At 41.3% G+C, this 21874-nt stretch overlaps 1 protein-coding gene across 5 annotated transcripts in view; it reads left to right on the top strand.

The window, feature by feature from the left end:
* The window catches only part of LOC147252326 (dedicator of cytokinesis protein 9-like), a 76740-nt gene that overhangs the window by 43114 nt on the left and 11752 nt on the right, over positions 1-21874 (top strand). For 3 of the 5 annotated variants that reach the window (XM_086220601.1, XM_086220598.1, XM_086220600.1), the window contains exons 6-38: positions 29-124; positions 1212-1346; positions 4774-4948; positions 6536-6588; positions 7733-7807; positions 7904-8044; positions 8429-8641; positions 9285-9407; positions 9714-9796; positions 9984-10106; positions 10336-10415; positions 10549-10736; positions 10870-10935; positions 11017-11109; positions 11200-11323; positions 11454-11575; positions 11738-11824; positions 11941-12030; positions 12759-12874; positions 13816-13885; positions 13967-14092; positions 14181-14252; positions 15226-15372; positions 15454-15537; positions 15614-15725; positions 16743-16921; positions 17014-17130; positions 18162-18273; positions 18354-18487; positions 19742-19856; positions 19957-20023; positions 20552-20599; positions 21583-21719. In XM_086220601.1, coding sequence (XP_086076727.1) covers positions 29-124; positions 1212-1346; positions 4774-4948; positions 6536-6588; positions 7733-7807; positions 7904-8044; positions 8429-8641; positions 9285-9407; positions 9714-9796; positions 9984-10106; positions 10336-10415; positions 10549-10736; positions 10870-10935; positions 11017-11109; positions 11200-11323; positions 11454-11575; positions 11738-11824; positions 11941-12030; positions 12759-12874; positions 13816-13885; positions 13967-14092; positions 14181-14252; positions 15226-15372; positions 15454-15537; positions 15614-15725; positions 16743-16921; positions 17014-17130; positions 18162-18273; positions 18354-18487; positions 19742-19856; positions 19957-20023; positions 20552-20599; positions 21583-21719 — 3703 coding nt within the window. The remainder of the gene's footprint in view (positions 1-28; positions 125-1211; positions 1347-4773; positions 4949-6535; positions 6589-7732; positions 7808-7903; positions 8045-8428; positions 8642-9284; positions 9408-9713; positions 9797-9983; positions 10107-10335; positions 10416-10548; positions 10737-10869; positions 10936-11016; positions 11110-11199; positions 11324-11453; positions 11576-11737; positions 11825-11940; positions 12031-12758; positions 12875-13815; positions 13886-13966; positions 14093-14180; positions 14253-15225; positions 15373-15453; positions 15538-15613; positions 15726-16742; positions 16922-17013; positions 17131-18161; positions 18274-18353; positions 18488-19741; positions 19857-19956; positions 20024-20551; positions 20600-21582; positions 21720-21874) is intronic. The other 2 variants (XM_086220602.1, XM_086220599.1) reach the window with 1 other exon arrangement.

Consider the following 21874-nt stretch of genomic DNA (forward strand, 5'->3'; position numbering starts at 1 on the left):
CTTTAACAAGATCTCTGCTCTCCTGCAGGATACAGCCTCCCTAGGATCCCAGAAGGATGGGATCACCAAACATGGATGGCTTTATAAAGGCAACATGAACAGTGCCATCAGCGTCACTATGAGGGTGAGAAATCTGTATTTATATTGTACTGTATATATTCTGAGTGTGTAGTGCAGACCTCCACCAAGGCCCATTTCAAATAAATGCAGGATTCTACAATTTTAAAAAGGTCTGCCCACATGATTTGATGGGTTTTTCCTTGGCCCATGCTTCACCACTTCATCATGTCTCCTGAAAATGGGCTTGTAGTTTTTGCAACTGACAGACGGGCTTCTTGCTGAGCACAAACCTTCCCCAATGTTTAAAAAAAAGGGGGGGGGGGGCAATTTTTCACGATGTGAAACAGATCTGTCCCAAAAGTTACAAAAGTTAATGGGTTTTTCCTTGGCCTATGGTGTACCCCCCCCCCCCCCCACCCACACACACACACACAAAGATTGTGGAAAATTAGCCTGGTACTTTTTGCATGTGATCTTGCTGACAGAAATAATGAGGAATAGAAAAATAAGGATAATAAAAAAAAAAGTACAAAATTTCTCATCCACGCCATGTTAGATTTTTGTGTCCTTTTTTGTCCCCTGTATTGGGAAAAAAAATCTGAATTAAGAACTTAATGATCTCATTAATTCAAAAAACAGAGCAGATTTTTTTTAAAAATCTCATTAATTCAGGAAAACAGTAAAGAGTAAATCCTACAAGAAGCTCAAAATCCTGCGAGCAGATGAGCTCTAACAGCTGTTGCTTCAGCTTTAGAACTCACTGGACTTCAAGCTTCTCATGGGATTTCTGTTTTTCTGAATGAATGAGATAATTGAGTCCTTAATTCCGAAAAACATGCAAGTTTTTTCTCAACTGAATCTAATAAACTTTATATTTTGATGTTACAGTAATTCTATTCTTTGCAAGAAAGGTGATCAGTTTCATCTTCATTTAAAAAAATGGTTTTCCACCTCAATCATTGTGTTACTCATATGTTGGAGCTTTTTGTGTTTTTAATTTTTTGTGTTTTTTAGTTTTTGTCTTGTAACAGAGAAGTCCTGTACAGTACTGCACAGGTCACTCATGACTCGACTAATTCAAGTAACCGAAATGTTGCATTTCTCTTTTCAATACCTGAAAAATTAAAAGCTATTGTCTCTGGTTGTTTCAGTCATTCAAGAGGCGATATTTCCATCTGACCCAGCTGGGGGACGGCTCTTACAATTTAAACTTCTACAAGGATGAGAAAATCTCCAAAGAACCCAAAGGAACCATATTCTTGGACTCCTGCATGGGTGTTGTTCAGGTACCTTCCCAAATATTCCAGTGATTGTAAAACTCCAGCATTCCTGTATACAACTCATTACCTGCTTTGCCAGACGGGATATCCCTCCTGGCAGCCTGGCAGCGTAGGGTGTAACCAGCTCCCCACCGATCATTAAAATACCATTTACCAGAAATAAACAGAGCAGCTTCCTCTCCCTACTGCTGATGCGTTTTCCATCTTGCAGGGTACAAGTCAAACTAAAACAGGCCAAACTAACTGCTCCGCTGACGAAAGTGATCTGAGAAGCTCTCTCTTGTCCATTTCCCTGAAACCTGAGCTCATTCTCCTCCAAGGTCAGGCATTACTGCTGACGCCGAGCCGATGCAGAGGTCCCTGCACTGCCTCACAATCCAGTCCATGTACGAGCATCTGAATATAGGCCAAGACACACTGGGTGTATTATAATCTCACAATCATCACAGTAGATAGAAAGGACCCAATTCGACTGGCGAGGCACCCAGCTGATATTAATCAGATATGTATTGAGGAAAGCTTCATGAAGAGGAAGATTGGCTGCCTGAATCCATCCTGCTGAGAGAGAGAGAGAGTTCCTGGTTCAAAATGTTGAAAGGTCCGGTCGTGAGAGCAGTCCAGTCCTCTCAAAGTGAACCCGAAAGTAAACCGACAGAGAGGAGACTCGGTTCCTTTTGTGTTCACATTGTCATTTTCATAGAAAGAAGACCTAAATCTCTCTGGTCCACTTCAGCTCTGATAGAGCCTCTTTCTGCTCACACTGTCTGGAGCTCAGACCTCGATTGCTTTGGATTATAGGTAGTTTTCACTTGGAACAAGATGGCTGTTATTTTACGTGCGTCCTTCAAGTGCTGAGCCTCCCGGTGCATGTGAGCTGTCCACAGCAAGCCCAGAGGGTTACAATACAACGGCAAAAGGCAACGTGAACCCGGAGCGCATATTTACTAACCGCGACACGGACTGGGCAGTGAGCCATATTCAGACCGAAGCTCATTCGTATATGCACAAAAAATACTGGAACATCGGTTTGAGTTGCTGTCAAGCTGTTTAACTGTACTGCTGTAGTTATCTCAGTGTAGAAGAACAGGATGAATCTGTTTATCAACGTATGAACAGTATGTCAAGGTATGCCCCTTTACAGCCAGTTGCAACTTTTATCTGATGGACTTTTTTCTACATAAACAAGTTAGCAAGTATTTGGAGACTTTGCAGAAGAAAGTCAATTGATATTTGGATTTTGAAGTGCTGCTGGACTGTTAATATGCAAAGGAAGTATTCAGACTCTGGATGGCAGTAATACATCATCATGGATGCCAGCTGCCTGTAAAGAAGTTAGCAAGCAGTGTCGCTGTGCAATTGTTGACTTAAATGTAATGATTATAGGGAAACAGACTACAGCACTACAATTGTCCTCATTGCCAATTGGAGCATATACATGCTAGAGTTAATTGATCCCAGCTGTATTGGCAGGTATTTTGACTTCAAAATATTACACTCAATTATTCTATATTTACGTGTATTTTTAAAAGTCCAGATTTAGTCTGATCGACACAATAAATCTGCTTTTTCCAACTTAATTTAAATGTTCTGACTGATGCCAGTTTGTTGTGCCATAAAGGAAAAGCCTTCATGAAATACAACAAAATTGTATGCTTTCGTATCTTTATTTACTCTCTTTGATTCATATGATTAAACCAGTCCAGTCTTCTGCTCTAGTTTGTCTTGAAATACATCCAATGGAATGTGCAGCCTCAACAGATACAGGGATTTATTTCATTATTCACATATTAGTATGAGTTGGTGTTCATTGTCATTAAAAAGCTTCCCGTGTGCTGTAAAAGTTGTGCGTTTTTCACTCAAGGGTCAGAATTGGATAATAATACGGCTCCTAGTTGAGGCAGCAGCTTGAGCTCCTGAGTTTGCACCTGCAGATGTTAAACTACGTAGCTGTAATGGCATCTGGAGTGACGTCGTGTTGAGCCTAGAGCTGCTCTTGCACTTTGTTAAGAAATTCAAACGGACAAAGAATTTCTTACCTATGAACGCGAAGTAGGAATAAGGGCAGTACAGGGAAGATGATTTGAATTGGACTGTCTCCTGAGGTAACGTGGAACTGCCAACAAAAAAAAAGAAGCACGTCCTTCAACATACTAGCTGACTAAGTCCTTTTATCAGGTTTGTTCCCCTCCTAAGCGCTCCTCTGGGGCCTGAAGGTAATGAATCTCTCTTAAATCACTCCCACTGTTGTTTTCACATTTTAGGAAAACTACAGTGGAAAATTTAAAAAAAAACAACAACACAACAATCCAATTGGTTCCTCCGAATAATGAGATGATTTCTCAAAAGAAACAGTGCCTCATTATTTGAGCTGTTTAAGGAGCAGCCCTGCGTCATGGAGTAACTGCGGCTGAATCAGCACTTAAGTGAATAAGTTGTAAAAAGAATGATGATGCTGAGCCCCAAACGAGAGTGTGACATCACTCTCTATGGCTGCTCGGAGGTTATAGTTTGGCTCTTCTTTTTTTTTGGGTGGGGGGGGGGGGGGTGAGAGCAGATGGAAATACTCCCTAACTCACTCTGTCCATCTGCTTTCTGTAGCGATCAGTTTACATCTGGTTTAGCTGCTCGCCTCCTCCCAAAACTGTGACTCCCATTTAATAGATTTATGTTGCTAAATAGTTATTTTACTCCAGGGTTTTTCCACTAATATTGTGAAATCTAAATTGTTTTTATAAACTTTTTATATTTTTATAGGTTCACTCAGAACAGGGCTGCAGCTGACTATTGTCACTTTTATTTCCATCACCGGTAAATCTGCGGATTATTTTGACAGTAAGTCAACGAACTGTTTAGGCTGTGACGTGTCAAGAAAATTTGTCAAGTGAGCAAATGTCTTCTTTTTTCCATTTAACTGTCAAAACCCGAAGACATTTCATTTTCTATCATAACACCAAGAAAGCAGCACAAATCAGTATGTGTATATCAGGAACTAGCAAACGTTTGACATTTTTCACTGAACCCCCCCCCAAATAATTCAGTCATCCACATTGTTGGCAATCGATTTCTTCTGATCGATATATCAATCAATCAGTTGTTCGTTGAAGCTCTAAAAAAAATATAAAATGACATTTGTGTAATCCAGATGAAAAAACCAGTCTCAGATTGCGCCAAATTACAATCGCGAATAAGAATAGCGAAAATACAAATAACAGCAAAGGGCATCGAATGAGAGAAATATGAAGTGTCTACGTCGTATAGTTCCTGATAATGAATTCACAAGAGATATTGAATATAATTGTACATAAAAGTATTGTACCTTTTATATTGGGGAAAAAAAAACCAAAATAAAATGAAACCTTTCGGTATTCTCCAGTTGGGTAGTTCATATCATATAAATGTTCCCGCTCTTCTTCGCTGTTCCACTGTGCTGCAGAACAACAAAGTTCGGAGGTTTGCTTTTGAGCTGAAGATGCAGGATAAGAGCACCTACCTGCTGGCTGCGGACAGTGAAGGAGAGATGGAGGACTGGATCAACACGCTCAACAAGATCCTGCACAGTAGCTTTGAGATCGCCATGCAGGAGAAGAGGAACGGAGACATTCATGATGGTGCGACCTCATTTGTCCTTGTACCTGATGATTTGATGTCCTGTAACCCAATCAGTCAATCAGATGTTCTTTATTTGAACAGGTTAGAATAAAAAAAAAACTAACCAAAAAAATGAAAACATATAGAATACACAAGCAGGAAATGAGTTCGAAAGAAAAATCAGTTACGGTGAGGGATCCGGGTTTGAAAGGGTTTTGGATGAAGAAAATCTAGTTCCCTCCCTTTTTTAATATGAATACATATTAATATTCATATTATCAGGTGTATCAGATTGAAAACAAAACAGAAGAAAACAAAGACCCTTTATCCAGAGGCAAAAACAATCAAAACATCTTATAAGACTCCTTATCCTTCCTGTTCTAAATGCACTTCACTTCTCTTTTATCCATTCAACTATATTTTTAAAGATTTGTGTGATATAAATGATTAATTAAATGACTTGTCACCTAAATTCCCATATAATAATGCGGGGTTTATTTGGGAAAGATGAAGGAACTCTATAATACTTCATGGTCATCCATCTAGGTTAAAAAGACAATCACATCTCACTGTCTGAAGAGATATAAAATGGACCAGTACAGCAGCCTACATCTTGTCAAATAGTGACCGAATGGGAAATGAGGTTGTAAGTCTTTTACAACTGTTAATTACTGGTTTATGAAGTGTATATAGTGCAAGCAATCACACTCACACTTAAAATCATTTATTAATCCCTCATAAGGAGAGACATTTTGTAAAGTGGTACATTTTTTCAGTGGCAATTCAAATTAATCCGGATTAAATCCCAAATCTAATTGATGTTTTGTCCTCAGCCTAAATTCTATCATCCTACCAAATAACCAAATCATTCCACAACTTCTCTGTCTAACAGACGGAGCAACACTGGTGGTCACATGACTTCCTTGGAGGAGGTAAAAATATCAATTAAGTGTTTCTCCACACTGGAACCTGTCAGATAAAAGCACTTTTAAATGGTCACATTTTCCCATTTTTTATGTGGAAAGCAGGTACTTTCCAACCTAAAAAGTGCCTCTAATGTTATACAGTGTTATTATAGCCATAATAATAATCAACCACAGTAGTAGATGAGGTATATCGTTCATCATTATGAGTTTATTTGCTCTGGCATATTACATGTGTCAGATGATACACCGCCACCCACAAGTCGCGGCTCACTTCTTCTCAGCCTCTTCCTGGCCTTCCATACGTGTAGTCTGTGGTGGAGATACCGGACCACCCAGGCTTTTAATACTCACCTCCTGTCTCATCGGAGGCTTAGTCGTGGAGGAAAGACGCTGAATGCCTCCGCACAAAATGCTCTGCTAATCTCTCTAACTCCTCAGCCTTTATTAATCAGGATACAGAACAAGAGTGTTCTGCGGTAGATCTCTCTTAACATGTTCTGCTGAGACTTGTTGTATCTCCCTCTGGATCCTGACCGATTCATGAATGGCTGAATGACTGTTTTCTGAACTTAACATGTCAATAAACCTTCAAGGAGGTTTATCTGCTCGAGAGGGGAGTTGTGTTTGTTCTCTACATATTTGGTCTGCATCCAGTGACTTCTTGTATTTATTTATTTCTAGATGATGATCTTGGAAAGTCAGACAGTTCCTCTGGCAGCATGGACAGCTTTCAGGTAGACTCTTCCCTCCCAGCTCCATCCTTATACATGCAGGGTCACTACACCATTCAAAGGACAATCACTCCCCCACCCACCCCCCCCCCACCCCCCAAAAAAGGTACATGCTACTCAAGATAATCCACAGACCTTGTGAGAAGCTCAATGTTGATGGGTGAAAGACGATAGCACCAAACTAAAACGGCTCACAAGTTCATAAAGTTTTATTCGTCTCAGACTCCTGTGTTGTGAAACTTTTTTTTTTTTTTTTTGCTGTCTCTGAGAGTCAAAACCCAGGTTTAGTATGCCAGAAGGAAAAAAAGAAGAAAGACAATAAAATGCAAACCAAACTATGATTTCTGGAACTGTTGAGTTCGTATTTCTTGAGCAGCACAACACAAATCCAGTTCTACTGTTTTCAAGAGAAGTCTGAGGGTGGTATCACTAAAATTTGGCAACCTGAGCCAAAATAATTACAAAAAGCAGCATTTTTTTTTCTTTTTTTGTTTTGGGGTGAAGTGTCCCTTTAAAGCTTTGTTTCCTTTTGAGGACGATCTTTTCGGCCTTAAAACAAGTTTTTCCCCTCGACTTCAGTTGAGTACTTGTAATGTTATGAACTTCTCTGGATTCATTTAGTCCAGCTTTACTGTTCAGAATTGTATCTGAAATATCTCCAGCATTTCAAAGCAATAAATTTAAGGCCTTTGAACAGAAACAGGCCATTTTGATGAACTTAATTTTAAAATGTTAAGAGGTGGAAAAAGTGGACACTCAATGTGACGTAATGATTCCCGTAAACACTCACATCTGAAGAACGTTCTAGATTTTTGAGGATAGAAACATCTGTCTATGGTAACGATATGCTGACTGATGACTTACAGGATCATTTCTCTTCCTAAATGGATATTTGATGTTTTTAGAATTAAACCCTCCATGCTGGCAGTAGTTCAGTCGTATGTGCGTGGAAACAGTTCGCTGGAAAACAGCTTGACAGGTTTTTTTTTGTGCCACCTGACTCTGAGAGGCTCATTTCCAGATGGCTCCAAATGGCAAAAAATAACTAATGATAAAACCAACTGAGTGAAAATCTCCCAGACAGCGCCTCTGGCATTTCAGACAGGTTGCGGTTTAATCAATTTAAGAAACCTGTTCATCTCCTCAGAGCACAAGAGAGATAGAGTCTCGGATGAGGAGCGAGACCAGATTGAAGCTGTTCACCCTGGACCCTGATACACAGGTAATTCAATGTAAAGCACATTTCTGTTCACTTATTCCCACTTATTCATTTATTCCCCCTAATCGTTTGTAATTTCTTCAATTGTGCTGTCTTCAGAAACTTGATTTCTCAGGAATAGAACCAGATGTGAAGCAGTTTGAGGAGAAGTTTGGTAAACGTGTTCTTGTGAACTGCAACGACCTTTCGTTTAATCTGCAAAGCTGCGTGGCCGAGAACGAAGAGGGGCCAACGACAAACGTGAGACGGATCAAACATCATAGAAATATCATTATTTGCATGACTAACTGTGCATAGGATGTTGTTGCGGCCGGATGGACTCCCCTCATTATTTTAGCTCCTGAAGAACTCCTGTTGGCATAGCAACCTGGCTACCAGCTCAGTAATGGCAAACAATCTGTATAATGGAGTCTGATGTCCTGCTGTCCCTCCCTGCATAAAGTGTCAATTACAGACCCTCTGTCTCCACAGAGAAGCTGACAGTTCATGCAGCTCCCTTCATTGACATTTTATCAAAATAGCAACTCACCCACTTTATCCTAATTATAGTGACTGCTTGAGAAAATACGGCAAAATGCAAAATGAAATAAAGATCAGCACTAACTGTTGAACTCTTTTCTCCAGGTGGAGCCATTTTATGTCACCCTGTCATTGTTCGACATCCAGAATGGCAGAAAGATCTCCTCAGACTTCCATGTGGACCTCAACCACCTGTCTGTGAGGGGCATGATGCCCACAAACAACAGTCAGTATATGAATGGGGGAGGGGATGCCCACCCAGAGGGACAACGCTTGGTCCACGGCGTGCCGGAGACGGCCATGCAGTATCCCAGACAGGTGACATTAATATAAAGTTTAGTTGAAATAAAGGAAAGGATCCCAAAAATGGCAAAATAAACTACAAAATAGGAGGAACCACTAATGCATCATTGTAGTTGTGTACCTCCGCGGTGTGGGCCTGTGACCTTTCACCACCAAAGATTTTTCAGTTCGTCCTCATGTCTCAGTGAACATTTGTATCAAATCTGAAGAATTTACCTCAAGGTGTTCCTCAGATATCTCCTCCGAATCAAGTGACTTTGACTTTTGAATTTTGACAATCAAACTCTCGTTACTTCAGTTCTCGTGGATGTTTGTGGCAAATTCTGTGACAGTCCCTCAAAAAGTTCCTGAGATACCCATTTATGGAGAATGAGGTTGTTGCACACTTGTGAGTGGACAGTGACCTTGACTTTTGACCTCAAAAATCTTCTCATTTCGTCCTTGAGGCCAAGTGAATGTTTGGGGCAAATTTGAGGAGGCACCAGAGCTATCGTGTTAAGTGAGAAAGGTTTGCATTTACAGACTGACGAACAACCTGAAAATACAAATCCGTTGCCAGCACTGAGGCTTAGAAACAGCTGTACAATATAATTTTCAGTTTAATTGACTGCTTAAATCTACTACATGTTAATCTGTAAGATATCGATTGTCTCCACAGGGAGTCTTCTCAGTAACGTGCCCCCACCCAGATATTTTCCTGGTGGCTCGCATTGAGAAGGTGCTCCAGGGGGGAATCAACCACTGTGCCGAGCCCTACATGAAGAGCTCCGATTCCACCAAGGTACCGACCCAGACTCAGACCTATCAGCAGCCTCAGCACTTTTCACCAAATCATTCCTCTTCATGCCCAGATAATCCTGTTGAGAGTGCTGACCAGACTCAACACAAGCATTGATTTTGGCTGCACAACTGTGGCTGAAGGGGGCCGAGCTGGGCAGTAATGGGGCTGAAGAATGTATTTGTTAGTGTGTGTTTGGCTTAGGCGCCATCTTATCAAGACTTTCGTGTTGACTTGCCTTAAAACTGGCAGCATGCGGAATCTGTTAACAGTGCTGAGACCCACTATTCTATTCCTGTTTTCCACCAGGTTGCACAGAAAGTCCTGAAAAACGCCAAGCTGGCATGTAGTCGACTGGGCCAATACCGAATGCCTTTTGCCTGGGCAGCAAGGTAAGATACTTTCTACTCTGTCCTCTCGGGGGTCCCCATATCCCACATTCAGCACATTTTTGAATTAAACAGTGGATAAAAAAGATTGGACAACACGTAGCTCATTAGAGTAAGATGAAGCCTTCTATATATTTAAGTGGAGAGATGATGAATGAATTGTTCCTGACCCAGATTTTCTTTATTGCAGGTCGTTGTTCAAAGATGCTTCAGGGACGCTTGACAAAAGTGCTCGTTTTTCGGCTCTCTACAGACAGGACAGCAACAAGTTGTCCAACGATGATATGCTCAAGCTGCTGGCTGACTTCAGAAAGTGAGAGTTCATCCTCAGACTGCATAGCATTATAATATTGAAGGTGCACTGGAAAAGAAAGTATGGAGCTATTGTTTGGGAAATGTTGATTATTATTGCAGATAAAATGTTAATCCACATTTCTAACTGACATATTATACCACTAATCTCATTTCTAAGCAGACTGCCTGTTTTTATACTCAGTAAATGATAGCAGAAGGCTAACTAGAGTTTATTTTCATGTCCTCAGGCCAGAGAAGATGGCCAAACTGCCTGTAATCTTAGGAAACCTCGACGTTACCATCGACAATGTCGCCCCTGACTTGACAAGTAAAACTCCCTCCTTGCATTCAACGCTAGAAACTAAATCTGCTCCTCGGCCTCACATTGATGGCTCACGTTGTCTGCACGCTGTTTATTTGGTTTCCCTCCCTCCCTCCGTCCCTCCTGCTTCTGTCCGTAGATTGTGTTACCTCATCCTACATTCCTGTGAAGCAGTTCGATGTGAGTGAGAAGTCCAACATCTTCTTTGAAGTGGAGGAGTTCGTGCCATGTATAGCCAAATGTTCTCAGCCTTTCACAATCTACAACAATCACCTCTATGTCTACCCCAAGCACTTGAAGTACGACAGCCAGAAGTCTTTTGCAAAGGTATATAGGAAGTATGATTGCTCTGCCCTACATACGTATACTTTACAACTAAATTAAAATATTCTAACAAGACCCCTTTTACTGTGATCCAAGTCTTCAGTCCGCTGTGACTAACTAGATCTTTGTGTCACAGGCTAGGAATATAGCTGTCTGCATCGAGTTTAAGGACTCAGATGAGGAGGACGCTGTTTCGCTAAAGGTATAAATTGTTCTGATTCTGTTTCCAAGAACAAATGTAGCCCATTACAGGGACTAAGCAACCGTAATTATGACTTCACAGTGCATCTATGGCCGACCTGGAGGGCCCTTGTTTACCAAAAATGCCTTCGCTGCAGTATTACATCACCAGCACAACCCGGAATTCTATGATGAGGTAAGATACCAATTTTCTTAAAAGTCTTTGAGGCAAATCTGAATTAATCTAATCTATGACTCATTTGTGTTTATATGCCTTTCCTTTTAGTTTAAGATTGAACTTCCAACCCAGCTCCATGAGAAACATCATTTGCTCTTCACTCTCTATCATGTCAGCTGTGACAGCAACAGCAAGGCCAGCACAAAAAAGAGAGACCTGGTTGAGATGCAAGGTATCACACACACACACACACACACACACATACACACACACACACACACACACACACAAATAAATCTCGCAATATCCTATTAGAAGCAGGAAGTGGCAATGCGATTAACATGTTCTACCTTCACTTCCAGTGGGCTATGCCTGGCTCCCCTTGCTGAAAGATGGCCGGGTGATCATGAATGAGAGTCAGATCTCTGTGGCGGCCAACCTGCCTGCTGGATACCTCAGCTGCCAGGAGGGCGGCGCCAGTAAGGTAGAGGTCATCGTGTGGTTGTTAGGCTTCACCTCACCCAGTCAGGGTTCATGATCTGTGTTAATGCAGACCCGATTTATGAGAATTCCGTTAGAATGTCTTTTGGACATAACTTCATTAGTGGTATATTAATATGATGAGTAAAGTCTTTTTTTCCCTCAGCATTCAAGCCCTGATGTCAGATGGGTGGATGGAGGCAAGCCTTTATTTAAGGTGTCCACTCACCTAGTGTCCACTATCTACACTCAGGTTAGATTTTTTTCCTTTTTAAAACTCACTAATTTGCATCTTTTGCAACGTCCCTGCCCCATCTGAATTACGAGTATCATGTCCAGCTTCATTTATTGTCTCTTTTTTTTTTTCAGGATCAGCATTTGCACAATTTCTTTCATCACTGTCAGAGCATGGCATCTGAACCTCAGGCATCAGGCGGAGAACTGGTCAAATACCTGAAGGTAATCTGCTGACATTGCCTGCTAATGCTGCAACGCTTTTAGCCAATAGAGTTGAGATATACAGTAGCCTGCATTAATGTTGGATTGTACTGTGTAATTAAGGCTGCTGCAGAGAAATAGAGGATTGGGATTAACGTCACAAGGGATGATTTATGATGACGGCTGAGGAAGGAGCACACTAGGCCTGTAGTGTTTAAGTCTAAAACATGGTAATTTTATCCAAATCTGTGCAAAGCTATAGTTTGACCATTAATGAATTTCTGTTTAAATACGTATCTTACCCGTCAAACGCGCACCTCTCCTATTATACAGTGCCTGAGTTATTTTCCGTGTTGCGTCAGATATCACACGTCTTACTCTTCTCCATGGGAATCTCAGTTCACTCCTCCCCTCTTGGACATCGATGTGTAGAGTAACACTTGGTCCAGTGCTGCTCTTGGGCTCTCATATAAACACAGCAGTGCACGTAGCCTGATTGTCAGACAGCTGCACGCCAAATGACTTGGCGAGGTTTGTGTTACACAGACAATGATGCATCAGTCTCCATCTTTCCTCTGCCATGTTCCAGCCACTGAAGCGTGAGCCGTGGTGATTAGCACGGCACTTGTCAACTCATGTTCTCTAGTTGTTACTAGATTAGGTTCCTCATCCTGTAATTCCTCTCCTTTGTTAAAGGGAGGCTATGTTTTTAATGTATGGTTTTAATTGAATACCTATTTGACGCTCAGAGTCTACACGCCATGGAGAGTCACGTGATGATCAAGTTCCTGCCCACCATCCTCAATCAGCTGTTTAGGGTGTTGACCAGCGCCACTCAAGAAGACGTAGCAGTCAACGTCACCAGGCAAGAATTCCTTCAACCCACATTTACTGTGTTTATACAACAGCACTATATAGAATATAGCTTTTAGGTGGTTATTGTGAAATCCAATTGAAAACATTTTTGATTTTCAGACATTACAATTATTTTTATCTTGCAAAAACACTGGTAGAATTTGCTTAAAATGTCTCTCAGAGGCAAATGAAATCAATGTTCTTGAACTATTTGGATTACAAGCTTGATTTGGGCCTCTTTTTAAATGTGTTTTTTTTTTTCCCGCATGCTACTGGATTTCTAAAAACACAAATGAAGTTTGAAAACACTGAAAAAGAATTTGATTATGTTACATCTTAATGTTTATTTGAAAGATTCTCCTTAAGATGACTTTATCTAATTATACTTTTTTACTTTATTGTTCTTGCAACCAAGCATCAATCACAAGGATCTTCCCAACGATATAAACATGGCAGTGTAGTAATCCCACAGCTTGTCTTGGGCTCTTGGAATTGTAACAATTAAAAAACTAGTTTTCCTTTTTTTTTTTCAAGTGGAGTTAAAACACATTAAAATGTGTGATAACGGTCTGTAATTTCCCCCTAAAGAGATGAGAGCCGAAAATCCAGCCCAGCTGAAGCTAAGAAATGATCTTTTAATAGTAAATTCCTTCTTTGTGTTTCAATTATCACAATTAAAAGAGGAAACCTTTGTTAAAAGAGTTCAAACTGGAAGATTCTGTGCCTTTCATCATCTCTTGGAGCTACTTTTATACAAGACCTTTTTATTGATGTCTTGCATATCCAGCATGATCGCAGCAACACTTGTTACTTAAAGATAAACTTGTCAAGTATTGATAGCGCATGCATCAAGTATTGATAGCGCATGCATCTGTGTGTAAAAACTGTCAATAAGGTGCCTTCTTTTCTGGTCAGATCTTCACCCATGCTTCTTCTCCCCTCATTTGTTAGAGTTATGATCCACATCGTCGCCCAGTGCCATGAGGAGGGTTTGGAGCACTACCTGAGATCATACGTGAAGGTTAAAAAAAGCACGTTCACAACTCACTATCCAGCGTGTTAACATGGCGCCTTCTTCACTATTATCGTTGGTGTCATGCAGTTTGTTTTCAAGACGGAGCCCTACACATCGTCCACCGCCCGAACAGTGCATGAAGAGTTAGCCAAAGCCATGACTGCTATCCTCAAGCCTTCCACTGACTTCCTCACTAGTAACAAGCTGCTCAAGGTACACATATTTCTACTTCTTTACTTTGTCTATATGCTGTATAATTCCCCCTCTGTTCTCCACTGATTGCTGTTTGTCTGCCCTCCAGTACTCCTGGTATTTCTTTGAAGCCTTAGTCAAGTCCATGGCTCAGTACTTGATTGAGAGCTGTAAAGTGAAGGTAAGTTTGCCCCAAAGTATGACTCACAGGCTAGTGTCTGCTTTATTACAGCTCAAGTTCTCCGTTACAGTTGTGCAACATGCCAAGTCTTGTGGACAGCCGCAGCACCACAGTCAGAGTATTATGTATCTGCAGTCTGGCCTGCACTATTCTGCACTTGAATTGGCTGCATTTGTTCGTAGCCCATAACCAACCACTTCCTTGTGTTTAACGTCCACTGGTATATTCTGGCAGCCACAGCGGAGTAGAGCAAAGCGGTCTGAAAACAGATCAGTAGATCTCATGAAAATACCAAAACCCTCTGTCTGTTAACACGTCACAACCTCAGCACTTGTGTGTGGCAGACATTCCTCCTGAAACCTACTTTAAAATACTACTAAAATTGACATTAACATTCTTTTAATAAGTACATTTCCCTTAAAAAATACACAGAAGAATACAAATTTGTGGATATTATGTCGTTAAAAGTCAGTTTTGGTAATTGGGAATAGAATTCCCAACAAGACTTGTCCAGTACCACGATGTTCCTTCGTATAAAACATCTTGTGTCAGTTTTCTAGCAAATATTGTAATGCTGCCTTGCAGAATTAGGATATACTTTTATTTAATTCTTTTAATACATGTGTTTGTTAGCAATAAATGACTTGGAAATGTCCTGCTGTTAAAAACATCCCATTACGGACAGAAAGGCTCAAGGTCAGAAACTGTTATTTATCAATAGTAATATGGAAATACCCCTGCAACTTGTCATGGAATGAATTTTAAATTCTTTTTTTTCTTGTTCTCCCTGATTCTTCTATTCATTATAATTTAAAATATTGCTTATTTGATGTGATTGTTGTTCTTGAATGGACCACAGAAAGCCCAGCAAAAACTTAATGCAGCTGATATGTACCAAATAAAGAATGAGGATGATTGATATGAACTGTTTAGTGCTGTATAATAACACTAACCTCCTGATCGTGTCCTGCAGCTGTCCAGGAACCAGCGCTTCTCAGCATCCTTCCATCACACGGTGGAAACTCTGGTCAACATGATGATGCCGCACATCACTCAGAAGTACAAAGACAACTTGGATGCAGCCAGGAACGCCAACCACAGCCTGGCGGTCTTCATCAAGGTGAGGACCCAAGAGATGTGAATGTATGTACAACTTTTCTGTTTCTGTTCATCAATAACAATACTTCTGGTCACCTTGCAGCGCTGCTTCAACCTGATGGACAGAGGCTTTATGTTCAAGCAGATCAATAACTATATCAACTGTTTTGTCCCTGGAGACCCGAAGGTAACTTAGCGGCATTTATAGAAACAGGACCGTTTATTCATAGCTGGGCTTATTGTTTTTGTTGTTTCTCACACAGACTCTGTTTGAGTTCAAGTTTGAGTTCCTGCGTGTTGTGTGCAACCACGAGCACTACGTCCCTTTAAACCTGCCCATGCCTTTCGGGAAAGGAAGGATACTGAGATTTCAAGGTGTAAATGCAATTAATTTCATTTTGTGTGTGTGTGTGTGTGTGTGTGTGTGTGTGTGTGTGTGTGTGTGTGTGTGTGTGTGTTACAACATCAAAAAAGGATCAATTGTACTGTGTACCCAAAATATTACACATGAAACAAAAATATGAACACATTTGTGTTGTAGCTGTCTGAGTTTGAAGAATATAATTTGTTCATTCTGTGTGTTCCTGGTGTTTTTGTCATGTTTTTTAGCTTTATTATCTCCCTATGATACAGTGGAGTCATTCGATGCTCCAGTAGGTAGGCGCGAGGATGCAGCTTGCATGTTCCCTGTGAGAACAGACTTTAATTTAGTCTTTCTACCACGACCAGAAATTTGGAAATTCCCCCCCCGAAATCTTCATTGAATCTCCTCAAGTTTTGCTGCAAACTTGCTGATGTGGAATAATTTATCTGTCCGAGACAAAGAACCAAAAGATTTATACTAAATTTTTTTTTTGTGCTCGTATGTCTATGAGATTAAAAAAGGCCTCGGCAAGTGTGACTAATGAAGTTAAAAAAGGGAAATTTGGTGTGAATATTTCCAGGTGCATTTTATTTGCTGTGATTCCTAAGAAATCATCTTTATAAAGCTTATAAAAAAAAGCTTTGAGAAGATGAATTTTAGAGGTACTCTTGTTTGTGTGATTTCTTTCATGCTATTGGAAGCAGGCAGTGAACGGCCTCCTGTGTTCAATCATGAGCTTTAATCCTGTTTGTCCGCCATAATCACAGTTAATGAAGGACTGCAGCTCAGTCACACAACCTGAATATCTCAAACATGAACCTTTTTTCTTCTTCCATAGTGATTGGGAGGTAATAAGTTTAAGGCCGGGTGAGAACCATGTCTGTACAAATATTTGAGCGCTGGCTACAGTGGGGTTTCATTGTGTCAGATTTATGAAAATTGCTTTTATTGTTTGCTGCTGTGTGATTCTATCTCTACTCACATGCTTTTATCTACTAGTCCTAATCTCTTCATCCTCCTCCTCTCAGACCTTCAACTGGATTACTCGCTGACAGATGACTTTTGTAAGAACCACTTCCTGGTTGGGATGCTCCTCAGGGAGGTCAATGCAGCCCTGCAGGAGTTCAGGGAGATCCGACAGATCGCCATCCAGGTGCTGAAGAACCTGATGATAAAACACACCTTTGATGACCGCTACACCTCAAAAGTAATCACGTCTCTCTCACCTCTGAGTTTTTAAATCAATTCTCACTCTGGGTTTATGTTTGTGAAAAGTTGAGAGATCCGTTTGTCTTCCAGAGCCAGCAGGCCAGGTTGGCCACCCTCTACTTGCCCTTGTTTGGTCTGCTTCAGGAGAACGTCAACAGGTTGAATGTGAAGGAAGTTTCCCCGTTCACCATCAACCTCCCCAGCAATGTAAGGGTGCCATCTAGTGGTCAGTTACATCATAACCGAGAATAACTTCAGAGCTTTACCCCCCACAACACTTTGAAAACAGATATAGATGTCACACAAACAGAGGGAAAACATCCATCCATCTATCCATCCATCCATCACAGGGCCAACATAGAGACAGACAACCATTCACACTCACAGTCACACCTACAGTCAATTTAGAGTATCAGTCAGCCTCGTCCCCTCTTGATGTCTTTGGACTGTGGGAGGAAGCTGGAGTACCAGAGAGAACCCACACAGGAACAGGGAGAACATGGAGACTCCACACAGAAAGATCCTGTGCTGGAGCCAGGACTCGAACGAGGAACCTTCTTGCTGTGAGGCAACAGTGCTAACCACTGCGCCACCGTGCCACCGAAGAAAAACCTATAAAACATAAATCTAAAAAGGGATACAGGAGTCTTTGATGATAAGTTATCAACTAGAAGTTCCACTGTGGCATCCTGATTAATTCACTTCACGGCACAACCGTTTACAGTTCGTGTAAAAAATGTGACTAAAACACCTGGTCTAACAGAGACTAACATCAAATAGGTGAATAACATTCCAATTTCATTATCAACTTATCCATTCAGGAGTAAAACATTAATTCCTAATATTTAAAAAAAAAAATCACAATTGTCAGACTATCAATTATGTTTAAAACCTTTGGTATGTTTGTTTAGGGCAGTACGGTATATTTACTTAAAAAACTTTAAACAATACTAAATATTCCCAGTGGTTCCAGGATGTGCTCCCATGTAGGACATTCACCATCTAAAAGAACTGCTATCTTTCCTTTTCTGAGGTGCTACTTGCTTCAGCCTGCTAGGCTTGCAGCTGTGGTATGGAGTTATTCCTTAGTGAGCCGCTGCAACATTTGAAAAGTTGGAATCCACTCAGTCAAAGATAAAGCCAAAACAGATGAACAACTCAAACGACCTACACGAGCACCTAAAATCATAGCGTTCTAGATTTCTGACTGTGGCCAACAAATTCTTGTTTCCCCTCAGAATGGAAGAGAAGACTCACTGCTCACCAGTGCTTTGATGACGCCGCCCAGATCCAGCACCTTTCTGGATGCCAGCTTGCACAAAGATGTCTTTGGAGTCATTTCTGGCACCGGTGAGACTGAAAACGACAGGAGAAAGTCAAAAAGACAATTTTGTTAATGAAAGGGTAACGCTAACTTCAATTTCTTACAGCTTCCCCTCACACGTCATCGACCCCCAACATTAACTCGGTGCGTCACGCAGACTCCCGCGGGTCGCTCATCAGCACAGACTCCGGTAACAGTCTGCCTGAGAGGAACAACGACAAGGGCGGTTCCTTAGACAAGGTACATCTCAGAAACGGCTACAAGACCCGCGTGGAGACATTTAATCCAATGTTTATTCAAATGCTGGTTCCAGTGATACCTGTAGACCACCAGAGTCTCTCAGAAATCTCTTTATAATGACAAAAATTTACCTGACAGTCACTAATTGTTAACTTGTGCCCTCAACTCCACCCTGTGCGTCTGGCTGCAGCAGACGGAGAAGTTTGCACGGAGACACTCTGTCAGTGTGCTGCGTTTCTTTACGGAGACTGATGAGTTGGTGGTTTCCGTCACCGCCAAGCGTGTCACCGTGGATTTCTCTTTGCTCTCTGCCCCCACTGTGCAGCCCAACAATGCACTTCAAGTATAAAACACAGAAATTCCCAGAGTGTCCCACGTGGGAATGTAAAAGTGTGTGAGAGTGTGTTTCCTAATCTCGAGGCTTTCCAGATGATCCTCCGGCTTTTGCATGTTTGTGTTGTGGAGTAGCAGCCGCAGCACAGTGGCTCACAGGGCTTTTTCTGCTGGTTTACCAGACAAGCATGCACCCTCGGGGGCTTTCGCTGTTTCTCTCATGTGTGCTGTGTCAGTTTTTACTCTTTCTGTGATAAGAGACTGATTCTGAGAAGTCCAGTGGATACAAATGACGCAGTTTTTCTGGTAGTGATTGGAGGCAGCGTACACAGTGAGGGAGGGAGGACAAACCTTATTACATTTGTTTGTTTTTTTTTCCTTCAGTTGGAGTTGCTTTTACCTGTGTAGCTTTTACCTTCATGTGTACAGGAAGAGAAGGAAGCCAACCTTAAAAAGGTTATATATGCTGAAAGCTATTTTGAAAAACTAAGAGCCCAACAGCTTTTCAAGTGCTCCATTCTCAGTTGCTCATGCTTTCCATGAAGTCATCCGCAGCCAGTTTCAGGGTCAAGACTAACTGCTGGCAGAGGAATGCACTTGGTATACTGCCAAGTCCTCGCTATTACTGTCTGTTTGTCCCCACCGCAGCTGGGCCACAGCGGCCTTTGCCTCAATGCATAGAGCACTATTACATCTGAATGAAGGACTAACCAAGCTGTTATTGACCCCCTAGAAGTATCTTTTCTGTGTATTTTCTGCGACAGCATCCTTGATGATAGATCCATCAGTGATACAGATCCAGATTTTGAGCCATGAGCACTGAATCAATTTGAAAGTAAAAAAGAAAGATAGTGCAGCGGCTGTAGTAGCTTGTTTTCTCGATCACATATTTGTCTCTGACCAGCCTCTTTGTCCCCTCAGAACCAGACTGCCTCAACCCTGGGCGGCACTTTACTACGATGTGATAAACTGGACCAGACGGAGATCAAGAGCTTCCTCATGTGCTTTTTACATGTGCTGAAAAGCATGTCCGAGGGTGAGAGCTCACCTTTTCTGCTGTTTCAATGCGTTACACTTCACTCAAAGATATACATGTCGAAAATACTGAAACCTATAATCATTTCTACGACTTCCAGATGCTCTTTTCACTTACTGGAACAAGGCTTCATCTGCTGATTTGATGGACTTCTTCACTCTTATCGAGTAAGACTTCTTGGAGCAAAACTTTTCACAAAGCAGAAATTTTGTACCTACGTCACCTTGTTATGGTGATTTGTGCCGTGTTCATTGCCCAAAAACTTAGCAACTTAATTTCTAAAGTGGTGGAGAGATTTTCATTTAATTTCTTAGAGTAATAAAACAATCATTTAGATTTAAGTATTAGCCAGGAACCAGATCCAGGTCTAATGAGGTCATATCTCCTTACCTCCATTACCTCGACTTTTGGTGTTAGTTTGAATGATAAAGTTGTTGAAAATGTCTTGGACAATTTAATTTCTTGCTGTGCTGGGTGGTGAAGGTCCATTTTTCTAGTTTATGGCAGCTTGCCACAAAATCAAGCCTGACAAATATTTCTCAGCTGCTATTCTCTGTCTCTCTGTCCCTACCAGGCACAGCTGAAGTGCTGAGTCGTGCTGTGCTGTGCCTGTGTTTTTTTTCAAAGTTTTTTTTTTTTCATACAAGTAACTCTTGAAACATTTATAGCAGTTAATTTCTCTCTTTCTTCCACAGAGTTTGCCTCCATCAGTTCAGATACATGGGAAAGCGATACATCGCAAGGTAACGTTGTTCGTGTCTGAATAAGACTGAGAAATGCTACTGGGTTTTAATTAACATCATGTTTTAATTTATCTTATTTTTTTTTACAATACACGGTGATGACAAGGTTTACACGGCTCTAAAACCAGTGGAAATAATTTGTGAATAATCTGGGAACAAAACACTTGGCAACGTATGTGAAACTACAGTCACAACAATCTAATACATTAACCACGGTGGAAATTGAGAAATGGAACATGAATACTGAACGAGGTTAATCATATGAATTATACATCAACAGAAACAATAATTAAGTTAATGGATTAAACTTCTAGTCCAAAATGTCTCTTAGAACGTAAGTTTACCAAATAATTTCAGGCGTTCCAGCGTGAACAGTAAATGCTGATATCAGAGATTTTGAGGGTCCCAACTGTTTATTCGGCATAATTATTTAATTGAGAATTTATCTTAAATGCATAACGTGTCCTTGCTCCACTGTGTGGGGCGTCAGGCCTCGACTCCCAGGGGCTTTTTGGGTGTTCACTCTCACTAACGTCCCACTACTTTTTCTATCTCTATTCACTTAAATGCTGGCAAGTTTAACATAATGACATAAAAGCTGGCTCCTGCCCTCTCCTGCTTGGGTAAGAAGAAAAGTCAAACTAATGCTGCATGATATCTTCTCACCGTATAATCGCTACACAGCTGCGATGACACCGAGTGCCCTCCTCATGCATGGCTTCAGCTTTAACTTACCGTTGTTTTGCTGCCTTTTCTCATGTGATTAACCTGCATGCCAAACATGCAGTCTACATGTGTGAAGGCAACCTGACTTGTGTGTATTTTCCAAAGATATTTTCTTTATTCAGGCTTCTCCTGTTAGCTAGATCCTTAAATCTGCTTTGGCTTCCAGGACATTTGAGGGATGCAATAATCATCCTAACCTGCTCTACTAACACTGGCTCTGCTGGAATTCATCTAACATTGTCCTGTTTCCTCATCAGGAACCAGGAAGGGGCAGGACCCGTAGCACATGAGCGGAAGTCTCAGACTCTGCCTGTGTCCCGTAACAGGGCGGGAATGATGCATGCCCGCTTACAGCAGCTCAGCAGCCTGGATAACTCATACACTTTTAACCACAGTAAGTGTCCCATACTGTACTTCTAATCCTCCCACAGAGGAATCCCGCCCTCCTCCGCCTCTCCCTGTGTAGTCTTAATGCTTCTTCTCATCATCATTATCATCATCGTCGTCGTCATCATCATCACCATCACCCTACACTTCCCTGTCCTCTGT

The sequence above is a fragment of the Aulostomus chinensis genome, chromosome 12 (assembly GCF_037954235.1).
Source record: "Aulostomus chinensis isolate RoL2024-O1b breed Wild chromosome 12, RoL_Achi_v1.0, whole genome shotgun sequence".
Classification (NCBI taxonomy): domain Eukaryota; kingdom Metazoa; phylum Chordata; class Actinopteri; order Syngnathiformes; family Aulostomidae; genus Aulostomus; species Aulostomus chinensis.